This window comes from Culicoides brevitarsis, unplaced genomic scaffold (genome assembly GCF_036172545.1).
Source record: "Culicoides brevitarsis isolate CSIRO-B50_1 unplaced genomic scaffold, AGI_CSIRO_Cbre_v1 contig_16, whole genome shotgun sequence".
NCBI lineage: Eukaryota > Metazoa > Arthropoda > Insecta > Diptera > Ceratopogonidae > Culicoides > Culicoides brevitarsis.
Window position 1 is genome coordinate 13,388 of NW_026973400.1, and position 24,886 is coordinate 38,273.

Consider the following 24,886-nt stretch of genomic DNA (forward strand, 5'->3'; position numbering starts at 1 on the left):
TAATTTTGAATTTTTTTCAATTTTTTTCTGAAAAATGTTCGATTTTTGAAAAATATTTTTCTATTAATTTTCAAAAATATCAAAAATCTTAAAAAATTTTATGAAAAATTATTTTTTTTCTAATTTTTGAAACTCGAAATTTATTAAACCGAAAACATTTTTGATATTTGTATCGACCTTTTGTCAATTTTCGCTGACATTTGTTTGTTTATCATCGCAAGCCGCCCGGAAGCTTGGGAAATTTTGCATTTTCACACCAAATTGCTCTATTTTAAGTGGAAAAGTTGACCAAAATTGCCAATTAAGATGGTAAGTAATGATTAAATTTTATGTTTTTGTACAAAAATTAATATTTTTTTCAATTTCATCCATTTTTTAGACAATTGGCAAAAATAACAAGATGGTTCAACACTTGAACTATCGCGTTCGCGTCGTTCTCCAAGACTCTCGTACGTTTATTGGCACCTTCAAAGCATTCGACAAGCACATGAATCTCATTCTCGGCGATTGCGAAGAGTTTCGCAAGATCAAATGCAAGAACACAAAGTTGCCGGAACGCGAAGAAAAGCGTGTGCTTGGTTTTGTGTTGCTGCGCGGTGAAAATATCGTCTCGTTAACCGTTGAAGGTCCTCCGCCGCCAGAAGAGGGCTTACCAAGAGTTCCCATTCCCGGAGCTGGAGGTCCTGGTTTTGGAAGAGCTGTTGGAAGAGGAATTCCTCCCGGTATGGCGGGCATTCCTGCTGGATTACAAGGCCCTGTACGAGGAATTGGAGGTCCTGCGCCTCAAAATATGGCGCCAATGCGAGTTCCCGGAATGCCTGGCATGCCGCCGATGGGAAGAGGACAACCTCCTCCACAAATGCCTCCGGGAATGCGAGGCCCGATGCCTGGAATGATGCGAGGACAACCTCCTCCGCGATATTAGACATGATTTGATGGAACAATTAAAGAAATTTTCACTGTAAATTGTTTGTTTTGATCGATTTTCAAGGTTTTTTCCGCTTTTCTTATCGCTTATTGAGTCGAAATTATGCATGAACAATAAAAAGTCATAATTTAGACTTTATCTAAGGTGCAATCGAACAACATTATCTTTATTTGCCTTTTCGACGTCTGACTCATTGCACTTTGATTCTCGTAACTTACCAATATTTGTACTCTTATCGCCCAAATTAACAAAAAATTGATAACATTCCATCCAAAAATCGAATAAATTGACCCGAAAACGTTTAATCTCCATCATTTCTTCTCCAACTGTCGTTCAGTTTACTAAAAATCTTAAAAAATGGCTCCTCATTGGGAAGGCAAGAAATACAAAATGGTAAAATCCGAAAATTTTGACGAGTACATGAAGGTATTGGGTGTCGGATTCGCTACTCGCAAAATTGGCGCCGCATGGAAGCCATTTTTTGAATTGATCAAGGAGAACGACAAGCAATACATCATTCGGTCGACTTCTTCGGTGAAAAATGTGGATTTGCCATTTACCGTTGGTGTCGAATTTGACGAAACGACAACGGATGGTCGAAATGTGAAAACAACAATCACTTTTGAAAACGAAAATAAATTGGTTCAAGTTCAAAGGGGTGACGTTGACTCGACAATTATTCGAGAATTCACCGAAAAAGGACTCGTTGCTGTAAGTTATGAACTTTTTTTCGTTTTAAAGCAATTTTTAAGGATTTTAATCATTTTCAGACATTAAAAGCTAAGGATGTCGTTTGTGTTCGAACATACGAATTGGATGCCTAAAAATTTTTTTTTCAAATTTTTGTGATGAAATAAATTTTTTTCTCAATATCATTTAAAAAATGTTTTTTTTTACCTATAAAATTAAATAAAAATAAGAAAAACTCCAAATAATTTCCTTATAAAGTTTTTTTGATTTATTTTTTGAATAGTAATAATAATAATAATAATTATTTATAATATTAATATAATACATTACTATAATGCTAATGATTTTTTTTTGTTTTGCAAGTTCTTCCATTTCAAATTGTTTAATTTTTTTCTTTCTTTATTTTATGAAAGTGAATAATAATAACATATCTACATCATTCATATTTATTTAGGTTTATACAAAATTGATTTTTTTTTCTTCACTATCTTGTTTATTAATGTTTATAATGTAATAGATGGTTGTGTTTTTAGCAAATATTACAAACAATCTTTAAGTATTGTTAATCAAAGAAAAAAAATTAATTATCATTTATTATTTATTTTATTAATTTTATTTAATATATAGAAACTATGTAAAAATAAGCAGTCCGTTTCATGCTTCTTTGCTTGCTTGTCGTCATCATGAACTTTTTTTATTTAATTTTTTTTTATTTTATACGTTCTAATTCAATTGATTTTACTTATCAAAAAACTTTAGCAAAAGGCAATGTGTTTATAGTTTAATGTTTTACAAGCAATATTTTTTTTTTATTTATTTTTTACGATAATTATTTTATTTTATTTTAAATTTAATTTTACTGCTATAAATCGCCATCATGTTTTTTCCTTTTTTTATTTTTACGTTTAATTAAAATTTATTTTTTATGAAAATGCATGACTCATTTTTTTCTTTTAATATTTGAAGAATTTTTTTTCGGTGAAATATTGAACATACATAAGAATAATTAATAATATTAATAAAGAGAAAATAATCACAATTAAATATTTTTTTAATCAATTCATATTTTTTTTTAATTATAAATATTTAAAAATTATGTAAAAAGACACGATTTTATAAATCATAATCACTACAAAAATTATTAAATGAAAGAAATGGACAGATTAACATTAACACAGTAAATGCCATATATTTGTTTTACAAATTATTAAAAAAAAAATTAATTAAGAAACCGTTATTGAGTCAATTGTATGGCACAATACAAGATTTTTTATAGTCAACAAGTGAATTCCAAAAAATATTTAGACATTTTTTTGACGATTTTTCTTTTGTATGAAGGTTTGTTTGGTAGCTAATGATGATAATATATGTTAAAAACGTTTATTTTTTAATAATAATAATAATTAACAGTGGAAATTTCAATATTAATAACGTCAATGTTAAGCCTTTTTGGTGAATATTTTAGGTTTTTGTGATAAATGTTGTTTTTTTTTATACAAAAGTGTGACTATATAATAATGTATTTTTTTTGTTTTCTTTTTTTCTTGTTTTTTTTTAAGTAGAAAGTCGTGCTCGTATTAAATATCTTTTCTTTTAAAATCCATGACAAATATTTTGACGCAGTTTCTCTGTATTCTAGGTTTGTTCCATCGAAACGGGGCTTACCGAATTGGTTTCTGTCGACGTATTGTGGATTTGGGTAGTTCCTGTGTCAGATGTTGATGTGTTATCGGCAGATGATAGCTGTTAAAAGATAAAAAATTAATTAAATTTAACCAAATTTCTTAAAATTATGAATATTTTTGTTTTATTTTTTAATGAAAAGTAGAAAAACTCACCTGATTAAGAGACGTTTTACTTATACTAGCGACAATTTTTGGTGCTGAATCTCCGGTTTCAGTCTCTGTCAGTGAAGATGGCGAGTTTGCTTGATGCATGGGACTTGAGGGCGGAGCTGCGGAGAATTGAGCTCCCGTTTTATCGACCATATTTGAAATTGTCGCGATCGGTACTTGTTGATCGTCGTCTTGATCGCCATTTTGTTGGTCGTCAATCGGATCGACTTCTATATCATTTGGTTCGTCAGCTTCCTGTAACAGAAATTAATGCAAAAAATTTAGTTTTTCAGTTTTTTTAGAAAAAAAAATTTAAAATTACCTCATCAGGACACAATTCCAATGCCCGTCGTAAGACATTTTTCGCCGAAAGTGACCTTTCGAGTATGAAACTGTTCGTGCTTTCGTTACTTTGGGCTGGCGGTGACCACGAACTGAAGTTATATTGACCGCCAATCGTTCGTTGTCGATCGAGCTCGTCTTGGAGCCATTCAACGGATTGCGTCCATTGTCGTGCGAGCACTTGGTTTGTGTTGAGCATCGTTAGAGCAACTTGACTGCGTGTGAAGAGCTGAACCATGCACTTGATGCACTGATACGAGCGTTTTTGGTAATTGTTTTTGTTACGGATTATGGTTTCCAAGAGACCTTCGCGATCTTCGGAGATGCCTAAAAGAAGAAAAATGTCAAAAAATGGAGAAAAATTGAAATTTTAAGAAAAATTACCCATAATGGCGTTATGAATTCTATGATGCTGCCAAGAATCTTCGATCAAAAGGATGCTCAAGAGCAGTTCCGTGTGATGTCGCATGTCATGCCAATACGCAAAGCCACAATGCCAGAGCAATTCAGTCAATAGATTTCGTGAAAAGTGAGGATTTTCCCAACTGCAATATTGTAGCAACTTCACAACGTCATCGCCGCCATTGGTGTCCTCAATAAGCTTTTTGACATAACTAAAAGAAGCAAAAATCGGATTAAAATCAAAGTTTTTGATAAAAATGAGAGAAAATTCTTACCCTGTACGAATAAAGAGTAATTCCTGCGCTTCCTGCGACAATGGCAGAAAACTATCTGACGGTACATTGGGTTGTGCATAGATATTTGGTCTAATTGGTGACTGGTTTGAACTCACACATCGTGCAGAAATGTCACTTGATCTCACTAAATTGGATACAACCTGATGTAACTTACTAATATCCGGATACTGATACTTTATAGAAGGTCCTGGACCTTCTTCTAATGCAACTTGCATAAATATCGCAGGAACGTTCAACTAAAAAAATTTAAAAAATTAGATTTTTGTTCATTTTCGATGAAAAAATTTTACTTACTTTTAACAATTGATGCTTTTCCTGCACACCTAAGGTCGAATACATGCTAAAAAGACTAAAGTAATGCGGTAAATGTTTTCCATGTTCGGCAACTTCCGATTTTAAAAGACTCAGGACAGCAATAAGCACTTGTTCGCACAAATTATCTCCGTCAAAGTTGGACAATGGATCGTCGTTGATGGCAAAATGGCAGAAGAACACAACCAACTTTACGAAAACGGTGCGAACTTCGGGCGATGGAGCAATGAGGATGTATTCGCCTAAGCGACAAGCTGGATTAAGTAAGACATTTGCGGCAAACCAACGTCTCACGTTTGATGATACACGAATATGTTGACAAAGAACGTCGTACCTGAAAAAAAATAAAAAAAAAATAAATTTTTTGCTTTTTCTGAAGAAAAAATTACACTGAATAGCTGACGATCACATAGCAAAAAGAAAAAGTAGCAAAAAAAAAATCATAAACGGCGCACCAGCTATTAGAGTTCATTTGAAAATCGTCATACCAGTCAATTGCTGGACCACGCAACGTCTTTTTCGTTCGGAGACCTGAGTGGAACAAGAATTGCGATGCCAATTGGATGCCTAATAAGGATAGTTCCTCAACGTGTTGTGGCTAAAAAGTTAAAAAATCAAAAATTTTATTAAAAATTATTTTTTAAGAGACTTTAAAAACTTACCAGTTTATCAGACCTTGGCGGCGGAGCAGTGCAATTAACGATTTTTCGAATAAATGTGAAGAATTCGACGGAGAACATGCTTCGTGCATGCAAGAATTTTATATTTTGGGTACTAAAATAAAAATTTTTCGTTAAAAAATTAATTTTTACGAGACGAAAATGATCAATTTACTCACCGAACACTTCTTTCAATCGGTTCTGGCATCGGCAATACACAATCCTTGCTTTCGGCAAGACAAAGTTGCTCAATGCTGTTTTTAAATTGAATCGGTTGTTGATCGCATCTCGTGTAGAAGAGCATATAAGCATTCCACCAACGTTTTTGACGTCGATATTGCATGCGTTTCAAGTTGTTATCATATACCTAAAACAAATTTCAATCAATTTCAACTTTTTTCAGGAAATTTTTCAATAATTTACCTCTCCCATGTAATCGCCGCCGAAACATTGAGCTTTGAGCTCTTCATCTTCATGCATTTTGCATTCACTAACTTCGCCATCGTCAAATTTATACCATTGTTCCGTGCCATTTGGATGCCTAAAATAACATTTTTAGTAAAAAAATTAAGTTTTTCAAAAAAAATTTCTTACTTGTGCAAGATAAAACTGAAGTAATGTCCTCCAGAGGCTTGTCCACTGTGAACGACGATACCCGTGAGTTGATATTTCGTCGTTGGCGGCTCTTCGTTCATATTATCTTCGATGTCGATCACTTCGCCCTCAATTTTTGCCAAACCAGATACTGAAAAAAATAATAAAAAAATCAATCACGTGACTTTTTGGCAAGAATTTTCGATTTTTACCTGTGTAAGGTTCCATATCCAAATGTCGCGGAAATTCAAAATAGTCATTAAATTTGATTGCACACACTCGTTCGTAGTCGTATTCGAATCTTTTAAGTTGAATTGCCAGCACAGGGGGTAATTTTCGAACACAAAGACGTTTTATAGTGACAACCTAAAATACATTTTTCGTTTAATTGATGAAAAATTAAGAGTTTTAAGACGAAAACTTACTTTTTTGTCACATTTATCACAGTGATAAGCATCAGCTCCTTCTAATAATTCGCCTTTTACGTATTGTTCTAACGAGTCAGTCAATGAGCTGTGATTCCGTATATCGACACTGAAAACACTGAAGGGCTCATCTTTCGAATATCGATGGGGACATCCTTGACAAATTTTTTGATCGCTAAAACTACCGCCTAATGTTGCTCCCATGAGTTGCGGATGTCCTAAGGCCTTTAATCCCTCGTCAAGACTCTCGAAGAGTGACATAAAGAACTCGACAGCATCTTGTTGCTCACGCAAATTAACGGGTTCTCCTTGTAATCTACGAAAAAAATAAATTTTCACAAAAAATTCGTAAAATAAAAAAATTAAACTCACTTAAAATGGGTCCATAATCCTCGCGGGATGTAATATTGCAAAGCGCTATGACCCAAATGAGCGAAAATCGCTTGTACGAACTTTAGGATGCCTACGTGGTAGTTCTTGCGAGTATTGTTCTCTTCTGTTGTGTTGTAAAATCTATCAATGTCACTCTTGATCGGCTAAAAAATGTAATTTAATTAATATTTTTTTAAATTTTCTTATAAAAAATCATTTTTTTTTACCTCAGTTTCTCCTGTAAAATCCTCATTCATGTCAGTTGCGGCGCCCGAAGCACTTAAAATTCCCACACGAATCGACTGTACCATAAAAAGTTGTTGCAAAACCGAGTTCATGTAGCATGTAGCACCCGCATTTTTCAATCCGACAAATCCCCGATTGGGTCTTGGACCAACAGGAGGCAAATATTCCCATTCTTTAAGCGGTTCCGTGTCAGCGCTGAACATTTCGATCAAAGTTGCTACCAGAAGCTTCATATTCGGGACACAATGTTGACACAAAGCAACAAGTAAGTCACAAGCGGCGGCAATTGTATGAGGAGTGCGACAAACTGGCGGCGGGCCCTTGCAATCGACAATTGATCCGGTTCGACGCATTTGAAGATATTGCCGTGACGCGGGAAACAAAAAGTCATCAATGAATTCCAAGATCAACGAGTTAAGTTGGGCTTTTAGTTCGGGATTCAGGAACACGAGCAACTCTTTTGCCAAGCACAAGTGTCCCGCGAGCAAATCTTCATGCACTTGCGAGTCTCCAGTTGTTTTGACGTTACCCCGAATCGTGTGCAACCACGAAATTTCTTGCGAAAGGAGGTTTTCGTTGAGTGACAAGGACCAATTGTAGACACATCCATAGTTGATGGTACGACAAAGTAACTGGAAAAATTCAGCACAAGTCGCTGCGTGTTGCGGTACGAGTGTATGAAGGGAATTGACGAGCAATTTCGCTAAAAATACGAAAGGTTGCTTGTCGGCGGCACAATATGTGCAACTAACTAAAAGTTGTTCGGCAACTGCTTGTCTCACATTACGCGACGGATTCATTATCAACAACGACGTGATGAAAGTCGACCACATGGGATCCTTAATTAACGCCTCGTTCGCACTCGAATTCAAAACTAAACTAATACTGAGCACTTCCAGCGCCTCGCGACACACTTGCAAGTCGAATTGATCGGGTGTCGCATTCGTAGGACGAATTTCCTGCTTTCCCGTGAGCTGTAAGTTGCCATTTGCCGTTGCCCAAGCAAGTTGAACGATCGCTTTAATTGTTGCGGTATCCGGCAAGGACCATTGAAGTGCAGATTGGAATAAAGCACGACATCTGTCGCCTTCGTCGCCTGCCGATAACATCTGTTCCGCCAAATTAGCTGCCATTTTCGATGCAATTGTACGTAAAGTGTATTCAGAACTGCCGGGAATTGTGGTTAATGCATGTTTCAGCATGTCAACATGTAATCTTGCGCCATCCGATTGCGAAGATGACGACGACGAGGAAGTAGGTTCATCTCCAACACGCGATAACACACAACCAACAATGTACAAGAAGAGTTTCACCAATTTCAGGACACATTGGAAGGCGGCACGTCGCGTATAGGCATCGGCATTCGACAAAAAATTATTTTTCGTCAAGAGATCGAGCACGAAATGCGCTACGCCCGAATGTAGCCATGCTAGTTGAAGCTGTTGCGTATGTTCACTCAAGGGATCCAGTGCGGGAATCAGCAAAGCATGCAAAACCTCGAGATTATAAAGCACTTTGGAGGCATCGGCTGAGAGAAAGAGACTTTCCGGCGTCGGCAGTTGATCATTTGCTTGATTTTCCGTCGTGACATTCATGCGTTCGCGACACATTTCGTGAATTTGTTGAATTGTGTGACGATCCAGCGGTAAAAGATGCAATAATGCACGACTCGTATCCCGCAAGGCATTATGTTCCAATTCGCTGCCCATTTGGTAGATTTTCAAAAAGAGCTCGATATACACTGGTTTCAGCGAAATGATGACACCCGGCAACGTTGCTTCAGTTTCTTGTCGCTGCATGTCGGGGCATGGGCGTAATGGGGATCCTGTACTGCTATCACTCGACGTTTCCGGAGAACTTGTCATTCCGGTGCTCGTTGGCGTGAGTTTCGCATTGATCATCGTCTTGTCTCTGATGTTATACTGAATCAGGGGGTTTCGTTCGTCCGTAACTTCAATTAATTCGCCATTACTGTTGTACAAGTCGACTTTGATGTTGTTAAAGGGTGTCGCTTTGATCCGTTTCAACAAATTTCGTTTGAAGGAAATTACCATTTCGTTGCTGTGAGTCGTTATTTCGATATCATCAAGGGCTTTGCCCGGCGTTTGGAATCTCACGTACAAGACAATGTGTTTTCCGCGTGATGCACGCGACAATGGCAAAAAATAACGATCGCCATAAAACGTTCGATCGCATTCCTTGATGTACTCTTGCAATACTCGCACTATCCGACACATTTTCTCCGCTTCGTTCATGCGATGCATCTGAATTTCCTTCGTTTCTGCCGACATTTCTGTTTTTGTCGATTGCTCGTCCACAATTTTCGTCAAAACAATTATATTTCCCATCAGAGCTTTCAATCTGTCGCAACATTCACCAATAAAGTTCTCGTGAAACTCTTCGATCTTTGCTTGTAGTCGAGGTCCGAGTGCCGTTGACACTTCTTTAAGCAATTCAATCGCTTTGTTTGCGATATCTTCGCCGCCCGTCGTAATGACGCGCCACAAATAATCTTTTCCGATCAGGTCTTCGTCGTCGAGCACGTACCCTCGATTTTTTGCCTTTAGTTTTTCCTCCTTCGAGTTCACAGCTTTGAAAAAACGCTCGAAACACTTGATTCCGCTTTCCGTGAGTAATACTGGATCGAGTTGCAACAAGTTGTTCTCGAAGAAATCCTTGTTGATGCCCGGATCGAGATCAGGCTCGTCGCCCATGAGTTTGCCAAACCATCGGAAACACTCTTCGCGATCGCTGGCGAAGGCAGCATTTACGGCAAGGCATTGCCAAATTTGTTTCGCTTGATCCGCGCACAACCACAATTGACCGTCTTTCAAAAGGAACTTGAGGAATTCCAGTCTTTCTTGGATCTAAAATGAAAACATAAAATGTTAGTTGATTTTCTTTGTTAAAAAAATATTATTTGAAGGCTCTTAAATGTAACTCGATAGTTTTGTCAAATTTGTTTCATTTAAGAATAAAGAAAACAAAAAAAAAATTTATAAAATATTAAAAAAAAATAATAATAATTTTCAAAAAATTTTGTTAAACTATTATTTTTTTTTAAATTTTGACAGAAAAAAAAATTAGAAAGGAAATTTAATAATTTTTTTTTAATTTTTAAAAATTTTTTGGATTTTTTTTTTGTAGAAAGATTTTGTCAAATTTTTTTAAATTTCATTTTATTTTATTTTTTATTTTTTTTTGTAGAAAATAGAATTTTTTAAACCTTCGTAATTATTTTCAAAATCAAAAATATTTTTATAAAAATTTTAGTAAAATTTTTAAGCGAAGTGTAATTTTAGGATTTTTATAAAAATGTTTTTTTATTTTTTTTTTAAATATTTTTAAATTTTGTTTTCATATAAAAAAATTTCAAATTTTTAAAAATTTTCATTTTCTACAAAAAAAAAAAAAAAAAAAATAGAATAAAATAAAATTTAACAAAAATTTGACAGAAAACCCTTTTTTCATTAATTTTTTTTTTCTTTTAAATTTTTGAACAAAACTATTGAATTAAATTTAAAGCTTTGTAAAAAAAGTTAAAAATTCTTACCTGTTGTGGATGAGGATACCGTTTATCCAACATAAGCTCCATTGGTCTCACACCGGGTTGTTCTCTCACAATCGCCCGGATCTTATCCATGTACGTCGTGAGACTCTGCGTCACGAGAATCACCAATGTGTGTTCCGTTTGAAGGCGATCTATCACCTGTTGTCGATTCAAAACGGGATGCGCATGCACTCGAGGCGCATGATTCGGCGTTGCCTCATACAAACAACAAATATCGCGGATGAGTTTCAAGGCTGGCAACACCCAATTATCTCCCGCACGTAATTCTTCGACGCATTTGTCGAGCCAAACAGTCTTTTGGGCATCTCGTTCTTGTGAGCAACTGTAATCCAAGATTTTAACGTGACTCGCAAGCGCCTGATCAAGCACTTCTGGCGGAATATCGGGACTATGAGCTAATGTCCAGAACAATTGAAGCACTTTGTAAGCCATTACGCCGTTTTTATCGTCTTCCGCTAATCGACGATTGAGTTCCAAGAGACGTTCACGCTGTTTTTTGTTGGCAGTCTTCATGCTTGTCTGTGAAAATTAAAAAAAAAATTAAAAATGATTTTTTTGAGGAAAAATTAAATTTTTACCTGAAAACATTCAAATAAGTGATCCAACTGCTGAGCATTAAAGTCCCAAGCAAGTTTCGCCAAGAGATCGTGAACGTTTTTCACAATTGCCTCGTGTTTTCCGGCTTGCGCACGCCACACAGCATCCAAATCGTCGAGGGTAAGTGCCTTTTCTTTAATTAAAAATCTCAAAATTTTCTCTAATTTTTCCACGTATTGCGGTTGATGCAAAGAATCCTTCAGCACAATGCCCAAAACGTCTTCCTCCTTTATCCATTTTGCCATTTTGTCGGCTGTCAAGATATCGACATCGTCATCCGGCGTTTGGGGGCACCACGAAACCAAACTCAGCATTTTATTGATTTCGTTCAAGGCGTTCATCTTTCCGTTGAAACTCGAAATCTGCAAAACTCGCAAAATTATCCGCAGACGACACATTTCGAATTTTTTGTGGAGTTGTTCTTGATTTGGAACACGATCGATGAGTGCTCGAGCTGATTTTACAATCCCATTAATCGTGTCGTTTTTGCCTTCGAGCTTTGCTTCGCGTTTGAGCTCGTTATCCGACAAATTGTCGAGCAAATTGAGGATGAACTCCCAAATCGGCATGAAATATTTCTGGATTGTTGGGAGTGTGAGCAAGTCGGCGCATTGTCCAAAGGGCTTAATTAAAGCGTAAATCAAGGAGAGCGAAAGTGACTTTGATCCAACTTCGGTATTTGCTGTTGACGTCGCCGTCGATGACATCGAAGTTGTCGAAACTTTGCGTGACGTGTCGTCGTTCAAGCTGAGCGTTGAAGCAACAACCGACAAATTTTCGACTTCCGCTACTTTCTGCAACATCGCCGCAATACCGACGTTAAATCGTTCAAGCAAATTATCGAAACCGCCCATTTGCCCGAAGCGATTTATCAAGTCGACGAGCCATCCTTTGGGGCTTCGTGGTTCGGGCGGGGGACGTGCAAACACCTGACTTTCCGTAAGTGTGCCCCAATGCTCGGTATTTGACGTTGTTGGTGCTGCAGTTGTTGGCGCCGCCGCTGTCCCACTCGTCGATGGCTGTTGACTTTGGGGCACATACAGCTCCGGATGTCGCGACGCGTTATGTGTATGAAATTTATTTTCCGGATCTAGCACGATACCCAATAACTCCAACAAATAGGGATTGTCGTCCCGCATGTGCAACGCACATAAATGCAAGAGTTTGCCGCACGACATGAGAATGCAGTGATGAATGTTGTATTTCCACGAGCTGACAGCCTCATCCGTGAGAATTTTTATGAATGACGTACTCAGTTCGTCGCGATAGAATTTGAGGCACGGCTCACATTCGGCATCGACACCGGCTTGGGACAATTTAATTGCCGCATTTAGCAAACACTCGAGCTCCTGTTCAGGCATTACGGGAACAACCCATCGCGGGCTCGAAATTTTGATGTTAAGCGACGTGAGTTTTGCGACGGGAAACGACGCAATCAACTCTTCTGTCGACATTTCAGGCTGCGGATTTTCCTCTGTGCTCGTTGTTGTCGTCGCTGCTTCCGTTGCCGGCGTCGTTTGATCATTTGTGGTTGTTGCCGAGCTGGGCTCAGTCACTTGTTGACGTCTCGCATCAAATGTCATATCGTCGCTTCTTTGAACTTCCGAAAAAAAATCAAGTCTGGATATTTTTTGTTGTTTTTTCTTTGTTTTTTTTGGTCAAGTGCTATTTTCGCTATAAGGATTGCTGAATTATTTCTAAACTTCCTTCATGCGCTAGTCTTTTTGCATAATGAAGAGTTTTTATTGAATCTGCAAAAGAAAGAAATTGTTGTTATTATGGATGGTGATGTCACGATTGCAAATTTTTTTCATATATTTCGTATGGCGAGCACTCGTCTTTGTCGGAAAATGCAAATTTCGACGTTTTATCAAACCAATCGAGCAAATAATTAAAACAATTACCCGAAATTTTGTTATTTTTATGCAAATCCAGCCGTGTACGACACAATAAAAAATTGCATTGACTCGCGAGCGAGAGAAAAATGTTGCAAAATGTCATACAACTTGTCACATACGCACATCAATTTTCATATTTTTGCAAAAAAATAATCCGAAAAAGTGCCCGAAATGCGCTTCTTTGCATGTTTTGTTGTCGTTTCTTGCACTACGCGATTTCGTGCCAGCAGCTTCGTTGCCAAACTGACGACTTTCTCACTTTCTTAATCGTCATTTTTTCTCATCGCCTTTTTTGCCTGCTGCTGCTGCTATGTGTACGAAGACGAAGTGCGAAACAAAAAGAAATTTTCCTTACCTCGCCGCCCGTCTTGTTGTGTGTGCCGAAAGACGTGAAATTCTGCAATTTGTTCGTCGTTTCCTACTTACTCTACTACGAGGTTTGTCTTAGCAGCTAATTTAGCGATGCCCAGCGATAGAGATTTACCGAAAAGACTTTGGTAAAAAGTATTTAGTGGTTAAAAAAAAAGGGGAGACTTTTTTGCGTTCACTCTTGGCCCAAAGCGACCAAATTTTCCGTGGGAATCTCGTCGCTAATCTTATCGCTACGTGCTCGCTCGTGTCATATGTAAAATGTACTAATCCAAAAAGTACCGCAAAAGTATTTACACTAATTGAAATGTTGAAATTAGAGCCCGATTAAGCTATTTTTTTTTCTTGCTTCTCAATTTTGAGTGATACAGGCTCGTAACTGACTTTCGCCCGTTGCGAAATCCACAGTGACTTTAAACGTCACTGAATTAGCGTAAAAGCGATTTGGAACTTATCACTTTCATTCGTCTCATTTCGAATGTCCGTTTTGAGTTGTTTACGTTTCAATTTTTTTGTTTTTTTCGTATTTTTTCTCGAAAATCAGCAAAAAGTTCAACTTAAAACACGCAATTTTCAGTTCAAAGCTTCATTTTTAATTGATATCTATCAAAAAATCCACGTGAGTCTCGAGAAAAGTGACAAAAATCTAAATCACTTGCTTCTGGGCATTCGCAGCGTAGCTACAAAACCAGTTATTTACAAAGGAATGAGAAGAAATGTACGCACAACGGAGAAAAAAGAAACGATCCAGCAACCGAATTTATCGCGTCGACTTGGAACGTGGCAGTAATGGGGGATTCGGGTTCTCCATTTCGGGCGAGAAGCCTTGCGCGTTTTCCTGCGTCGCCAAAACTTCACCCGTTTACGGTTTGCTTAAGGCAGGCGATTATCTCATTGCTGTCAAAGACTTGGAAACGGATGGTAAGTTCCTGTCTGTAATTTTTTTTTATCAATTTCCTATTAAAATTTTATCATTTTTTTCAGGTCCCGAGATAAATGTCTCAAAAATGCCACACGATCAAATTGTAGATTTAATTTCGAATGCTCCGGGACGCTTGAGACTTGCTGTTGCCGAACGTTTATACTTCAGTTCGGACGAGGAAACGGAATTTTCGGCGAAAAATCATCAACATTTGACAAAACCCATGCGAGCGTATCACGAAAGACGCTCAAATAACGCGTCATTGAGAGCTCCATTGCTTTTTCCGTATTCCATGGATGGGCATCGACATGTTCATGAGCCGCCATTTCAAGCAGCTGCCAGTAGAGAGAATTTAGATCTGCCTTCGGAGCTGTTTGAAGACCCTTTATTGATGAATGCCGTTGCGCAACGCAAAACTTTGGAGTTTAAAATCGTCGTTGGATATTTGGGCACAATTGAGATGCCCAAACAAATTGCTACAAGCTCAAAACACACAACAGTCAAAGGTTGTATCCGTAAATTACGTCAAGATAAACGAACGCCAAGTATCGTTTTGATGACAATTCTCCCGGGAAGTCTTACTCTCACAAATGCAGAGAACGTTGTACTGGCAAATTATCCTGCAATTCGCTTAAATTACGTCAGCGGGAGTTCCGAGAACAACAGCAAGTACTTTGGGTTAGTCACATCCGCCACATATGCGAACGGGATGATGTGTGACACGACAGAAGTGATTCCCCCATCGAACGAGGTGAGCGTCTCGAACAGTTGTCACGTCTTTGTTGTCGACAAAAGCATCACGGAGCACGGAATGCACGTCGAAACAGCAGCTCAGTTCAAAATTGAGTGCACTCGAGATCAAGTAACGGGTTATTGTTTGGAATTTCCAACGAATTCGGAGTATATTGTGAGTTTAATTAAGAGTATGTACACGCGACGTGAAGAAAAACCCGCGCAAGTCTCTCATCCGTTGAACATACGAAACGTAAATTTGCAATTTCGTCCTCGACGAACTCAACCAATCCGAAGACATCGACCGCAGCAACAACAACAACAGCAGGAAAATCAATTAAGCAACAATAGTGGCGAAACAACGACATCTTCAAGTAATTCCGACTCCGGCATTGGCTTCCATAACGATTGCACGAACATCTCCGATCGCATTGTAGTTGTCGATTTCCCGCATCAAAGTGATTTTTTGTCATCGCGCACAAGTAACATGAGTCACAATCATCAACGCCCGATCGGCATCATCCATGAAGTCCCAAATTCCTTGCCAGAATCCACAGAAGTACTTAGTGCCATTAACAATCCCATTTACGAAACGGTCTATCCGCGCAAATTGCCCTTCGAAGAACGTCCCATCGATGTCCCGGAACACATAATCTCCTACACTCGTGATACAATCGCCGCCATGAAAGACAAAATTAACGTCACCCAATCCTGTGATGACCTTTCGACAGCTTCTTGTGATGCGACACTTACTGCCACGGACCAATATCGCGCCATGCAAATGTCTGCGGATAATCTCGTCGCTTCGTATCACCAGCATCAGCATCAACAACAACAAAAAACGGAATTTCTCATGCCACAAAAGCCTCTTTTGATTAAAAAAACGAAAAAATCTCGTACTCTTCCAAGTAATAAGCCATCGAATCCGACTTCGAATCAACCAACAAAGAAAATTGATCAAAGCGAGAAACTCAGTTCGTACAAATTGAGTCCGAAAGTCTTTGGATTGCCTCGTCCCATATCGATGAGCTTCGAAAATTTGAGTTCCGGCTTGTTTAGTGTCAAAAAAGGACTTGATTTTATCTCCAGCAGTGTGCAAGACCTCACTGAAGGGCAACTCGAACGCAATGGATTCATCGATGGGACGATTAGTGAACCGGATTTATTGACAGGACAAGTGAGTTTTTAATTTTTTCTATTTTTTTACGTTATTTTAAGTTGTTTTGTGTGTGGTTCGATGAAGACTGTTACAAATTTATGACAAAGCAATAATAGGTAACCGACGTTGAAGCGACAGGTGCGCTTTTTAATGCACGTGCTCATCGGCTTTTCTATGAAGATTGTGTAACGTGCGAAGAATGAACAAAATTTATTCTTGCATGAAGAAAAAAATTCGAATGAAGGGTCCCCTCTGTCATAAATTTAATTATTTTACGTATTCCGTCCTTTTTAGCGTTCAGTCTACGAAGAACCGTTGTCTCGTTAAAACGGATCAAATTTTACTTCCTCTCAAATTTAAAAAAAATTTCGGATAAAAATGGAAGTGAAACAAGCAAATAACGTTCGTTTGCAACTTTTGCGGGAATCTTATTCGGATTTCAAGACTTGTCTCAACTCCAGTAACGGCAATGCTTCGTTCGAAGAACTTTTCGAGCACAAAACCGTTGGCGGAGTATCGTGCGCGAAGAGACAAAGTCCCGTACTTTACGCAAAAACGAGTAAAATTGACTCTCCCAACACGCAAGTCCAGAAATTCATTGAGAAATTCCAGAGAGCGAAGATTGTTACACAATCAGAAACGATACCGGAAACGGGGTTTGAATCAGCGACTGATAAAAATTTCAGTAATTCGTTGGATGTCGTTGAGTCAGTGCGCAAAAAGCAAAAACTTTGTGACAAAATGAGTGAAAATGTAGAAAAAAATTATTTTGAAGCAGAAAAAAGTGATAAAAGTGAAGAAAATCTCGTTGAAATGCGACGAAATAGTCGCGATCGAAATAAAATAGAGGAAAGTGTCTATTTTGATGCTTTGGAAAATATTGAAAATAACGAACCAATTGCGCAACAAAGATTTTCAATTAATTTATCGGAAGTCGCTGGGCGACGAAGCATTCCAAAGTTACGGAGATCCGTTAGTGACACGGGAAGAAGTTCGTGGGAATCGGATGAGCGAAGTAGTTGGGTGCTTTTGCCCGAATGCAAAGTGAAAATACTTATCGAAGTAAGTTTTAACGAAAAAATCTACCAAAAGACTAAATTAAGTCATAAATTTCTTGAGAAAAAAGGGATAACCGATCAAAAAATGAACATTTACGTTGATCTAAATACTTAGGGATCACATAAAAAAATAAAGAAGATTTCCGTCTCTTTAAAATGTGCCGGAAGTTACATCCTTTGAAAAGGTTTTCAACAAAACCAACGTAATAATTGAGACACTTCCATTGTTCTCGACGAGAAAAAAAAACAAGTTTCTAACATTTCAAGTTCAATTTTTGGGTTTCTTCTGTTTGGTCCCCTATTGCTTTTGTCCAGCATTGTCTTGCCGTAACGGATCCTATTCGGCTACTAATTAACACAATTTATCGTTCTTTCTCTCTCTCCATGTGTGCACATTCGTCGTATGTGCATTCTAAACAAATACAACAAAAAACACTTGAGGAATGAATGAAAGTACTAAATGGAATAAATAAATAACAGCAACATGTGTATCGCTATTCCAAAAGCAATTGCTGCGCCATCCATATGTGTGGATGATCTTTGTAGATATAAATGTTTTTATATTTAAGTAAATATTTTTTGCGTTACGAAGAGGAAATTGTGTTGATGGGAGATCTATTTTGTCTGTCTGTTAAAAAATTGTTTGAAGATTTTTGAAAATCATTATCAAAATATGTCCCATTTTTTTATTTATTTTTTTTTTAAATGAAATTTGATATTTTTTTCAAATAAAAAAAAAATAGAATTTAAAGTTTTCTTAGCCAAAAAACTTTTCAAGATAATTACCAAATTTATATATATTTTTTTTATTTTTGGAGAAAAAAATTTGAAACCTATTTTTTTTATTTTTGCAAATTTAGATTTTTAATTAATTTTTGTTTTAATAAATAAAATTTTTGCAAATTCAGCTGTATTATGAATTAAAAAAATTTTTAAAAAAATTTAAAAAAAAATAAAATTTAATAAAAAAAAAAAAATTTAATAAATTTTTAATAATTAATTTTTTTTTCTCATTAAAATTTACTAAAAAAAATTAAAAAATATCTCAAATAAAAAAAAAAAAACAAAAAATAGGTATTGAGAAAAAAAAATTATCAATTAAATTCATTCATTTTATATGAAAAATTATTTTAATATATTTTCACAAAAAAATATTTGAATTTAAAATATTTTTAAAAATTTTAAAATATCTTTATATAAAAAAAAAATATTTTTCAAAATTCTAAGATTTTTTCAATATTTTTTATATTATAAAATTTTTAATATATTTTTTATTTTAAATATTTTTTTTATTTATTGATATTTTAAGTACCTATATTCAACATTCAGGGAAAGAAATTTATGATTCTCGCTAAATGAGTGAAATTTTAATTTTGAAATTTATTAATTAGAATATTTGAGAGAATGACACACAATTTAAATGAAAAATTTTTTAAGCTCCAAAATTATTGGTTTTTTATTTTAAAATTAATTTTTTTCAAAAATAATTGAAGCAGAGCATGTTGAAAATAGTTAACATGCTTAAAAGTGAAAAATAATAAAAGTTGAAAAAAATGTTAAAAATATATTTAAAAAAAATTTTTGCAATAAAAAAAGATTTTTACGTGACAAAATTATTAACATTTCACTTACGGAAAGAAATGTGAAAAACATTTAATTGTCATAACAATCATTACATGTTCTCAAGACTTAAGTAACAGTCTAATGCATTTTTTTAAGAAAGAATCTTTTTATGCAAAAGCGCTTATATCACTCGAGTTATCTAAAAAATTGTTTGTTTGTTCGTTCATTCATGCCATTTTAAAAAAATATATTTCCCTCATTTGTATCGTGTTTTATTGTTTGTATATATTATATGTGTATTGTTCGCCTCTTTTTTTTTTTTGTTGTATATAATAAAACAGAAAAATATTACTAACATGTACAATATTTTAACAAATATAAGCTTTATGTGGGTATATCAACTTTGTATTAGTAATATGTTCAAAATTTAACGTCGTTCCATCTGTGTGTGTTGCTGCTCATACTATTTAGTTTCAATTAACCGAGCGATGTCTAAAGTTTTGAATATTTTTCGCGCAGCGCAGGTTTTTTAGTCAAAACCACTTGTGGCAATGATTAAAATTCCAAAAAATAAACCTTCAGAAATTTTAAAGAAAAAATGGATAAAAAACGTTGCACTCGCGATTTCGAATGATCTATGGAGACATTCTCATTAAATATTCAACAAGTCGTTCTAAAATTCGTGACGTCATTAAATTATCAAGTGTACCGTGTCGCCGCCGCCTCGCCGTGCCTTATAAAGTGAATCAGCTCAATCCACTTGTGTGTTTCAAACAAATACGTAACACACGAGCGAGCATATCGTCGTCGTCGTCGATAGATAACAAATGTTCGATTCATCGCAATTTATTCATTCAGTCTCAGTCTTTCAACGGTTTCAAAAAGTTATCCAAACAAACACACCAAAAAAACTGAAGAAACGAAATAATTACAATTATTTTAACGATTTCGACCTAAAAACATGTGAATTTCTTGACTGGTGTCGACCTTATTGGGGAAACATGATACTTTGTAACACCCAATTTTACCTAAAAACTCTACAATATTGCTCGGTGCTCGGCAAACAACAATAGAATTACATTATTGCTGTACCTAACGCAAATGAAAAATAAAATGAAATAAAAAAAAAAAACGGAGGAAGTGAAAGCAAAATTAACGTACTTCATCTCTTTTATTGTGAAAAAAGGCCGTTGCGAGTACAGTTTTTATCGTAATTGCCCATCAAATGTAAAAAAAGTTGCAGAAAAGGCACAAAAATTTTTTTTTCGGAGTCGTAATGACCCCAAGTATGCATGAACGACGAAAAAACAAGTAGACTTGATCGCTTTGCCAGGCAATATGGTTTATTTTTCATTTTTGTTTATAAATAAAATAATAAATCCACAAGTTGAGTGAAATAATAAAAATACTACATACTGCTGAAATGTCGAATAAACAACGAAACACATTTTCGATAGATAAAAAATAACAAATTGTGATGCAATGATAAAGAAAATCCAAAATAACAGTGTGAATCATATCGAAAAGTACAGAAATAATTGAAAAGACAATGACAACGAACTTGAATAACAATCCATATTACCAAACGGAAGTTCCTTCGCAAGATCGCCGATCGACAATGATCGTTACCGCAAGTGATCTGAACTTTATGATGAGTTTTCTGAAGAATGACGATGTTAGTGTGCCAATGAATGCGGAATAAATTTAAATTAAATCAACAATTAAATTGATTTTTTTCTTATTTTTTGCAGAATCAAGCGTATCACGACGAGAAATCGCCATTTCATCGCAAAAATCAGGCGTCGTTCAGATCGTTATCGGACTTTGGGCGTCATTCGCGCAATAGTCAGGAGAAATTGAGCTCGTCGGAAAATAGTGTTTGCAAGCAATCAACGGAGAGCATTGACACGTGTGCCTTACGTGGACCAACTGCATGGGCGAATTCGTTGGAAAAGTTGCTCGAAGACAAGGAGGGAATTCATATTTTTGCGGTAAGATTTTTTTTTAAATTTTATTTTGAATTTTTTGAAAAAAAAAAATTATTTTATTTTTAGGAATTTCTTAAAAAAGAAATCTCAGCGGAAAATATCTACTTTTGGGCAGCATGTGAGCGTTACCGACACATGAACGACATTGAACGTGCCGCCGAAGCCCCCCAAATTTATGAAAAATATCTCGGACCGAATGCAAGTGATCCCGTGAATGTAGATTCCAAAGCACGTTCAACGACGCGAGACAGACTGGCACTTGCCGAGAGTGATTTATTCGATTCGGCACGCAAGCAAATCTTCAATCTGATGAAATTCGACAGTTATTCGCGGTTTTTGAAATCGGATCTGTACAAAACCTGCTTGGAATCGGAAAATAAGAAGCAAAAACGTGGTTTGGCATCGGAGCAGTTCGATCCGCTGCTGAATATTTATCCGAAGTCGTCGTCAGTGACAGGTTCAAAGATTAAAAAGTCCTATAGTAATGCGGAGGATCGTCGAAGAACGTCACTTTTGCCGTGGCATCGCAAAATTCGATCACAATCGAAGGATCGCCTGAAGGAGGGAAAGAAAATTGAACTCAAAGATCAAAATAAACTGCTGTCGATATCGAAAACGTCTGTTAATGACATGCAAGTCTTCGGTGATGCGTACAATTTTGACGCAATGTTGGGCAAAAGTGGGCCAATGGATGATCGTTCGAGTAACTTATGCAGAATTGTGTTGCCTGACGGTGCAAATTCCATAAGTCAAGTGCGTGACGAGCCCATTCAGGATTATGTGAAGAAAATTTTGGAGAAGCGGAACCTCAAGTACAAGCACTTTGAGGTATTTTACGTGGATAAAAAGTGCTCACAATCGTTAGACTTGACGGCGTCGGCATTGACGCTCGCACATCAACAGATAAAAGTCGAGCAACGAGTGCTTTTTAAACTCGACTTGCCCAATAAAAAAGTCATATCGGTCAAAAGTAAGGCAAATAAAGTGTTATCGGACGTCTTGAAACCGATTTTGAACAAATATAACTACAAAATGGAGGAAGTTCAGGGCTTTGTGAAGGAACAAGGAACACAACCCCTTGACACTACTAAGGAAGTTACATCCGTTGAGGATAAACGTCTCTTGATTTTGTACAAAAATTGTGATGGTAAGACAAAAATTCACCTTTCTACACGAAAAAAATGCTAATTTTGACCTTTTTTTTAGATGCCAAACAACTTTCAAAGCAAGATAAGTCAAACACGTTGGATGAAATCACCAACAAAGTCTTTAACGAAGTGCTACAAGGCAAAATTGACTCGGAATCTGTACAAACATCCACGCAGTCAGAGGATTTTTATTCCGAGGCTTCATCCACGCGTCATAGGAACTTGCTGCAATTGCCCACAATTGGCATGAAACCCGTTTTACAGGAAGAATGTGATACAGAAACAGGCGATTCGGAGTCAAAAAAGCCGTTAATCGCCAAATTGAAAGCTGGCGTGAAACTTCAGACGCCGGATATGAAAGCGCAAGGTAATTTTACGAGTTTTGAATGTAAATTACGACTTTTAAAGCATTTACTAACAACATTAGACACTGATTCGTGTACGAAATTGTCAAGAAAAGATAGTTATGTTCAAGAAAAGATTCGAAGATTTAATTCAGGATCACCCTAAAGTTTAAAATTTTCATAAAAGTCTCTTTTTCTGTGAGTATTTGACAATTCTTGAACACTTTCAAGCTTTTTACTAACCTTATAATGCAAACTTCTCTTAAAATTCGCAATTAATATTCAAAATTTCTATTTTTAGAACTCTTAGCTGAAATCAAACGTGCTCAACGTACCCGTTTAGAAGATCAACGAGGAACGGAAATCACAATCCCATTACCTGAATTCCTTTTGAAAGACAATTCCCCGCGAAAACCTGAACCAGCTCCCAGATTGTCACTCTGTGAAGGCCAAAATGTCTTCAATAAAGTCCAAAACTACGAAATGAATGTCAGTCCAACGAAAAGTCATCACTCGTACACGCAAGAACACAAAATATCGCCGAATAGTTATCGCAATCGGAATTTTGATGAAGGTGAAATTGCTTATATTGACTCAAATATCGGTAAAAAATCAAATTATTTTTTCAAAAAATAAAATATTTTAATTATTTTTTTTTTTAGGTGACACAACGTTAGTTTTCCATCACGATTCCGCAGGAAGCTCAAATTCAAATGAAGTTTTTAAGAAATTCAGTAATAGTCCTCCTCCGCTTCCGCCAAAGCCCCGCGCAAAGCAAAGTAATGAGAATTCTCCGTCAGAGACAACGACGCACTTTCCCCACAGTTTTCCGAGTGGGACTTTTATTTAAAAAAAAATAATTTAAATTTTAAGTTTTAACATGAAAAATGTGCCAACGTAAAATGTAACGAACATTCTAAAAAAAAGTATTATATTCTTGTCTTTATAAAAAAATAAGATTTTAAGAAAGAAATATTTACTCAAATTAATTTATAATAATATTTAAGCTTTAATTGACGACCATATCATGAAGATATCATAAGGAGAAAAAGATGTAAATAAAAAAAATATCTAAAATTAATTTTTTAATGAATTTTTAATTTTTTAACGTTTTTGGTTTTTGCTCTGAAAATAGTCGTTGCTAAAAAAAATATTTTTTATTTCTTCAAAAATCGATCAGATATGCATGGAAATTATCTTAAGAACGCATAATTATTCAATTTTAGCTTTGAAATCCATCAAAAATGGGTTGAAATTTGATGTAAGAAAAAAACAACGGTTTTTGCTCCTCATATGAAAAAATCGTTTTTTTTTTTATTTCATCAAAAATCGACCAGATATGCATGGAAATTATCTTAAGAACGCATAATTATAATTGAAATCCATCAAAAATTTGAAATTTGAAAAAATCGTTTTTTTTTTATTTTATAAAAAATCGACCAGATGTGCATGGAAATTATCTTAAGAACGCATAATTATTCAATTTTAGCTTTGAAATCCATCAAAAATGGGTTGAAATTTGATGTAAGAAAAAAACAACGGTTTTTGCTCCTCATATGAAAAAATCGTTTTTTTTTTATTTCATCAAAAATCGACCAGATGTGCATGGAAATTATCTTAAGAACGCATAATTATTCAATTTTAGCTTTGAAATCCATCAAAAATGGGTTGAAATTTGATGTAAGAAAAAAACAACGGTTTTCAAAAAATCGTTTTTTTTTATTTCATTAAAAATCGACCTGATATGCATGGAAATTATCTTAAGAACGCATAATTATTCAATTTTAGCTTTGAAATCCATCAAAAATGGGTTGAAATTTGATGTAAGAAAAAAACAACGGTTTTTGCTCCTCATATGAAAAAATCGTTTTTTTTTTATTTCATCAAAAATCGACCAGATATGCATGGAAATTATCTTAAGAACGCATAATTATTCAATTTTAGCTTTGAAAACATCCATCAAAAATGCATGGTTGAAATTTGATCAAAAATGTTGAAATTTGAGTAAAAAAAACAACGGTTTTTGCTCCTCATATGAAAAAATCGTTTTTTTTTTATTTCATCAAAAATCGACCAGATATGCATGGAAATTATCTTAAGAACGCATAATTATTCAATTTTAGCTTTGAAATCCATCAAAAATGGGTTGAAATTTGATGTAAGAAAAAAACAACGGTTTTTGCTCCTCATATGAAAAAATCGTTTTTTTTTTATTTCATCAAAAATCGACCAGATGTGCATGGAAATTATCTTAAGAACGCATAATTATTCAATTTTAGCTTTGAAATCCATCAAAAATGGGTTGAAATTTGATGTAAGAAAAAAACAACGGTTTTTGCTCCTCATATGAAAAAATCGTTTTTTTTAGTTCATCAAAAATCGACCAGATATGCATGGAAATTATCTTAAGAACGCATAATTATTCAATTTTAGCTT

At 35.6% G+C, this 24,886-nt stretch overlaps 4 protein-coding genes across 4 annotated transcripts; 3 read left to right on the forward strand and 1 right to left on the reverse strand.

The window, feature by feature from the left end:
• Positions 1-186: 186 nt before the first annotated feature.
• Positions 187-966, forward strand: LOC134836362 (small nuclear ribonucleoprotein-associated protein B-like). Its single transcript, XM_063851581.1, has 2 exons — positions 187-309; positions 380-966. Exons 1-2 carry the CDS (start codon positions 307-309, stop codon positions 923-925), a joined length of 549 nt encoding a protein of 182 aa, XP_063707651.1. The 5' UTR covers positions 187-306; the 3' UTR covers positions 926-966.
• Positions 967-1,260: 294 nt separating this feature from the next.
• LOC134836364 (fatty acid-binding protein-like) lies at positions 1,261-1,799 on the forward strand. Its single transcript, XM_063851583.1, has 2 exons — positions 1,261-1,639; positions 1,699-1,799. The coding sequence occupies exons 1-2, from the start codon at positions 1,286-1,288 to the stop codon at positions 1,750-1,752; spliced, it is 408 nt and encodes a 135-aa protein (XP_063707653.1). The 5' UTR covers positions 1,261-1,285; the 3' UTR covers positions 1,753-1,799.
• Positions 1,800-2,967: 1,168 nt separating this feature from the next.
• On the reverse strand, positions 2,968-13,881 carry LOC134836368 (probable ubiquitin carboxyl-terminal hydrolase FAF). Its single transcript, XM_063851588.1, has 18 exons — positions 13,523-13,881; positions 11,251-13,020; positions 10,655-11,191; positions 7,083-9,968; positions 6,856-7,019; positions 6,484-6,799; positions 6,271-6,424; positions 6,059-6,209; positions 5,888-6,005; positions 5,644-5,831; positions 5,468-5,579; positions 5,261-5,403; positions 4,788-5,139; positions 4,473-4,729; positions 4,180-4,409; positions 3,776-4,122; positions 3,457-3,708; positions 2,968-3,361 (listed from the first exon to the last, which is right to left on the reverse strand). Exons 2-18 carry the CDS (start codon positions 12,850-12,852, stop codon positions 3,254-3,256), a joined length of 7,917 nt encoding a protein of 2,638 aa, XP_063707658.1. The 5' UTR covers positions 12,853-13,020; positions 13,523-13,881; the 3' UTR covers positions 2,968-3,253.
• Positions 13,882-14,115: 234 nt separating this feature from the next.
• On the forward strand, positions 14,116-23,491 carry LOC134836357 (regulator of G-protein signaling loco). The gene is made up of 7 exons (XM_063851576.1): positions 14,116-14,457; positions 14,521-16,367; positions 20,722-20,961; positions 21,025-22,105; positions 22,165-22,473; positions 22,752-23,054; positions 23,113-23,491. The coding sequence occupies exons 1-7, from the start codon at positions 14,253-14,255 to the stop codon at positions 23,298-23,300; spliced, it is 4,173 nt and encodes a 1,390-aa protein (XP_063707646.1). The 5' UTR covers positions 14,116-14,252; the 3' UTR covers positions 23,301-23,491.
• The last annotated feature ends 1,395 nt before the right edge of the window (positions 23,492-24,886 follow it).

What these genes read in the sequence shown, in the direction of transcription:
- LOC134836364 (XM_063851583.1), top strand. Translation starts at nt 1,286, where the DNA reads ATGGCTCCTCATTGGGAAGGCAAGAAATACAAAATGGTAAAATCCGAA. An exon ending in CCGAAAAAGGACTCGTTGCT is followed by an intron (nt 1,640 to 1,698) that starts GTAAGTTATGAA and finishes AATCATTTTCAG; the next exon opens with ACATTAAAAGCTAAGGATGT.
- LOC134836357 (XM_063851576.1), top strand. Translation starts at nt 14,253, where the DNA reads ATGTACGCACAACGGAGAAAAAAGAAACGATCCAGCAACCGAATTTAT. An exon ending in GCCGGATATGAAAGCGCAAG is followed by an intron (nt 22,474 to 22,751) that starts GTAATTTTACGA and finishes TTCTATTTTTAG; the next exon opens with AACTCTTAGCTGAAATCAAA. An exon ending in TTATATTGACTCAAATATCG is followed by an intron (nt 23,055 to 23,112) that starts GTAAAAAATCAA and finishes TTTTTTTTTTAG; the next exon opens with GTGACACAACGTTAGTTTTC.
- LOC134836368 (XM_063851588.1), bottom strand. Translation starts at nt 12,852, where the DNA reads ATGACATTTGATGCGAGACGTCAACAAGTGACTGAGCCCAGCTCGGCA. An exon ending in AATTCATAACGCCATTATGG is followed by an intron (nt 4,123 to 4,179) that starts GTAATTTTTCTT and finishes TTCTTCTTTTAG; the next exon opens with GCATCTCCGAAGATCGCGAA. An exon ending in GTAAAACGTCTCTTAATCAG is followed by an intron (nt 3,362 to 3,456) that starts GTGAGTTTTTCT and finishes ATCTTTTAACAG; the next exon opens with CTATCATCTGCCGATAACAC.